The sequence below is a fragment of the Atta colombica genome, unplaced genomic scaffold, assembly GCF_001594045.1.
Source record: "Atta colombica isolate Treedump-2 unplaced genomic scaffold, Acol1.0 scaffold10, whole genome shotgun sequence".
Taxonomy (NCBI): domain Eukaryota; kingdom Metazoa; phylum Arthropoda; class Insecta; order Hymenoptera; family Formicidae; genus Atta; species Atta colombica.
The window spans coordinates 178,184-180,561 of NW_017259184.1; the positions used below are offsets into that span (position 1 = coordinate 178,184).

Genomic DNA, 2,378 nt, shown 5'->3' on the forward strand with positions numbered 1-2,378 from the left:
AAAGGTCGTGGCGTTTTTCTTGTTACATTTAACGGGAAAAATGCCACGAACTTTTTCTCACATCTAACATTTTAATTATTATCGAATTGAGTGAGTGCAAAAATTCAAGCCCGATTTATTATTCAAAATGCAATTTCATGAAATGCAATTTCATGAAAATTTCATTCATAAAAATAAACGAAATTTAAATTTTAAAAGAGGATTTAAAATTTTCTATTTAAAATTTTTATTTTCAAAAGGTCACTATGTTTTTTAAGTTTTTTTTCTATGAATTTGATAATTTTTATATTGTATATAGGAAACGAATTAGACAAAATAGAAAATTTTCTCTCTTTATTATGTCATAACTCAAAAAACAGATTTCTTAAAGCAAAAATCGATCTATCGAAAAGCTTCGATCTATCGAATAGTAGGTATAATTATCAATTTAAATAAGATATTGCGTTGTGGACTTACATGTTATAAATTTTTTTAGACTCGGACACTTTCGCACTCATCCATATTTGGAAAAGTCGTGGCGTTTTTCTTGTTACATTTAACGGGAAAAATGCCACGAACTTTTTCTCACATCTAACATTTTAATTATTATCGAATTGAGTGAGTGCAAAAATTCAAGCCCGATTTATTATTCAAAATGCAATTTCATGAAATGCAATTTCATGAAAATTTCATTCATAAAAATAAACGAAATTTAAATTTTAAAAGAGGATTTAAAATTTTCTATTTAAAATTTTTATTTTCAAAAGGTCACTATGTTTTTTAAGTTTTTTTTCTATGAATTTTATCGAATAGTAGGTATAATTATCAATTTAAATAAGATATTGCGTTGTGGACTTACATGTTACAAATTTTTTTAGACTCGGACACTTTCGCACTCATCCATATTTGGAAACTGACAGAAAAAAAAAATACTAAACGCGCACTTACATATGTTTCGGTCCGGCGTTAATCCTCAGATCATGCTTAATCAGACGTATGATCATCTTCAGATCATTGGCGGTACATCTAAAATTTTTATCAAATATTCAAGTAAACATAAAAATAAAAAAATAAACGATAGTATTTAACCATTCAACTGCGAGCATCGTTTGTAGTTTACATGATATGCCTTTCATATTATAAAAATTAATATAATTTAAAACAAATGTGAAATTTAAGAAAAAAAAATGACAAGGAGTATGTAATATTGATGAACATACACAGAAAAAACAGTATGATTGATCTACACAGAAATCTGGTGATGTCAACCAGATTAAATAATAAAAAAGTGGAACAACTATTTATGTATTTAACTATACAATGGTTGAATGACTTATATTGCAGTGATGGCGTTTCACATATACATATTTTCAATTGTAAGCGTGAGTCGCTTTTGCTTTTTAAAATTGCAACTTAATTTATAGCATGATAACAAGAAATTAATTCTTATTAATAATTTAATATTTATTATTATACATTCTTTATAATATCATGATTGACGCAACAATACAGATATATAACTTATCCATAGAAAATGATCTCCAAGTTTTGCTTGCCACAACTAGATTGCTCCTAATTACATCGATGTAGTTTGATACATCAAAATAAATAAATCACATCAACTATTCACATTTCTATCACATAAAGATAACTAGAATAATGTTTCTACATTTCTTACAACCAAATATTTTTAGTTATGTGAAACTATATCTTTCTTTTCCGTGTAAATATACGATAAAGCTAAATAAAAATGTAAATTATAACCTATTAAATATGTTAAATGCTAAAATAGAACGACGATAAAATTTTTACGATATTTTATATTAATTAGATAGCGATAAATCGGCATTAATTGACAAAGTAAAGCGATAATAAAATTATATCACTACTTTATGCCAATTGGATATGAAAACATTGAAACGGATTACGAACATAATCACAGTTTGTATATTTGTTGCGTTGATAAAAATTCCAAGAAGACCTCTTTACATGTTGCAGTTGGAAGGTTAACAAGAAGAACGATCGATCAATGAACTTACTTATCGAGGATAGATCGAAAATGCTGGATCTGCTCCTCCTCCTTGGTCAAACGCGATAGGTTTTTCAAAAAGAGATCAACCTGTTCGATAAAACTCATTAATAAAGACATGAAATTTCAGTAAATCATCTCGCGCGTATTCATATATTTTTTTTTATTAGATAAATTATATTGAAAAAAAATCGAAATTTTCGCAAGCAAATGTTACACGTGACGTTATCTTCGATAATTACTGGTTAAAAAATTTAACTGATGACGAAATATTGTATATGTATTTCACAGTTCAAGAACGTGATCTACATAACTTTTAAATGATCTATTTTTAAAAAATAAAAAAGATACACATATATATATATATATA

General features: G+C 26.5%; 1 protein-coding gene across 1 annotated transcript in view; it reads right to left on the reverse strand.

Moving 5' to 3' along the window:
- Positions 1-2,378, reverse strand: part of LOC108695136 (DNA ligase 3) — a 61,355-nt gene that overhangs the window by 18,504 nt on the left and 40,473 nt on the right. The window contains exons 5-6 of the mRNA XM_018204900.1: positions 2,019-2,098; positions 928-1,005 (exon numbers count right to left, since the gene is read on the reverse strand). Of these exons, the coding sequence (XP_018060389.1) occupies positions 928-1,005; positions 2,019-2,098 (158 nt within the window). The remainder of the gene's footprint in view (positions 1-927; positions 1,006-2,018; positions 2,099-2,378) is intronic.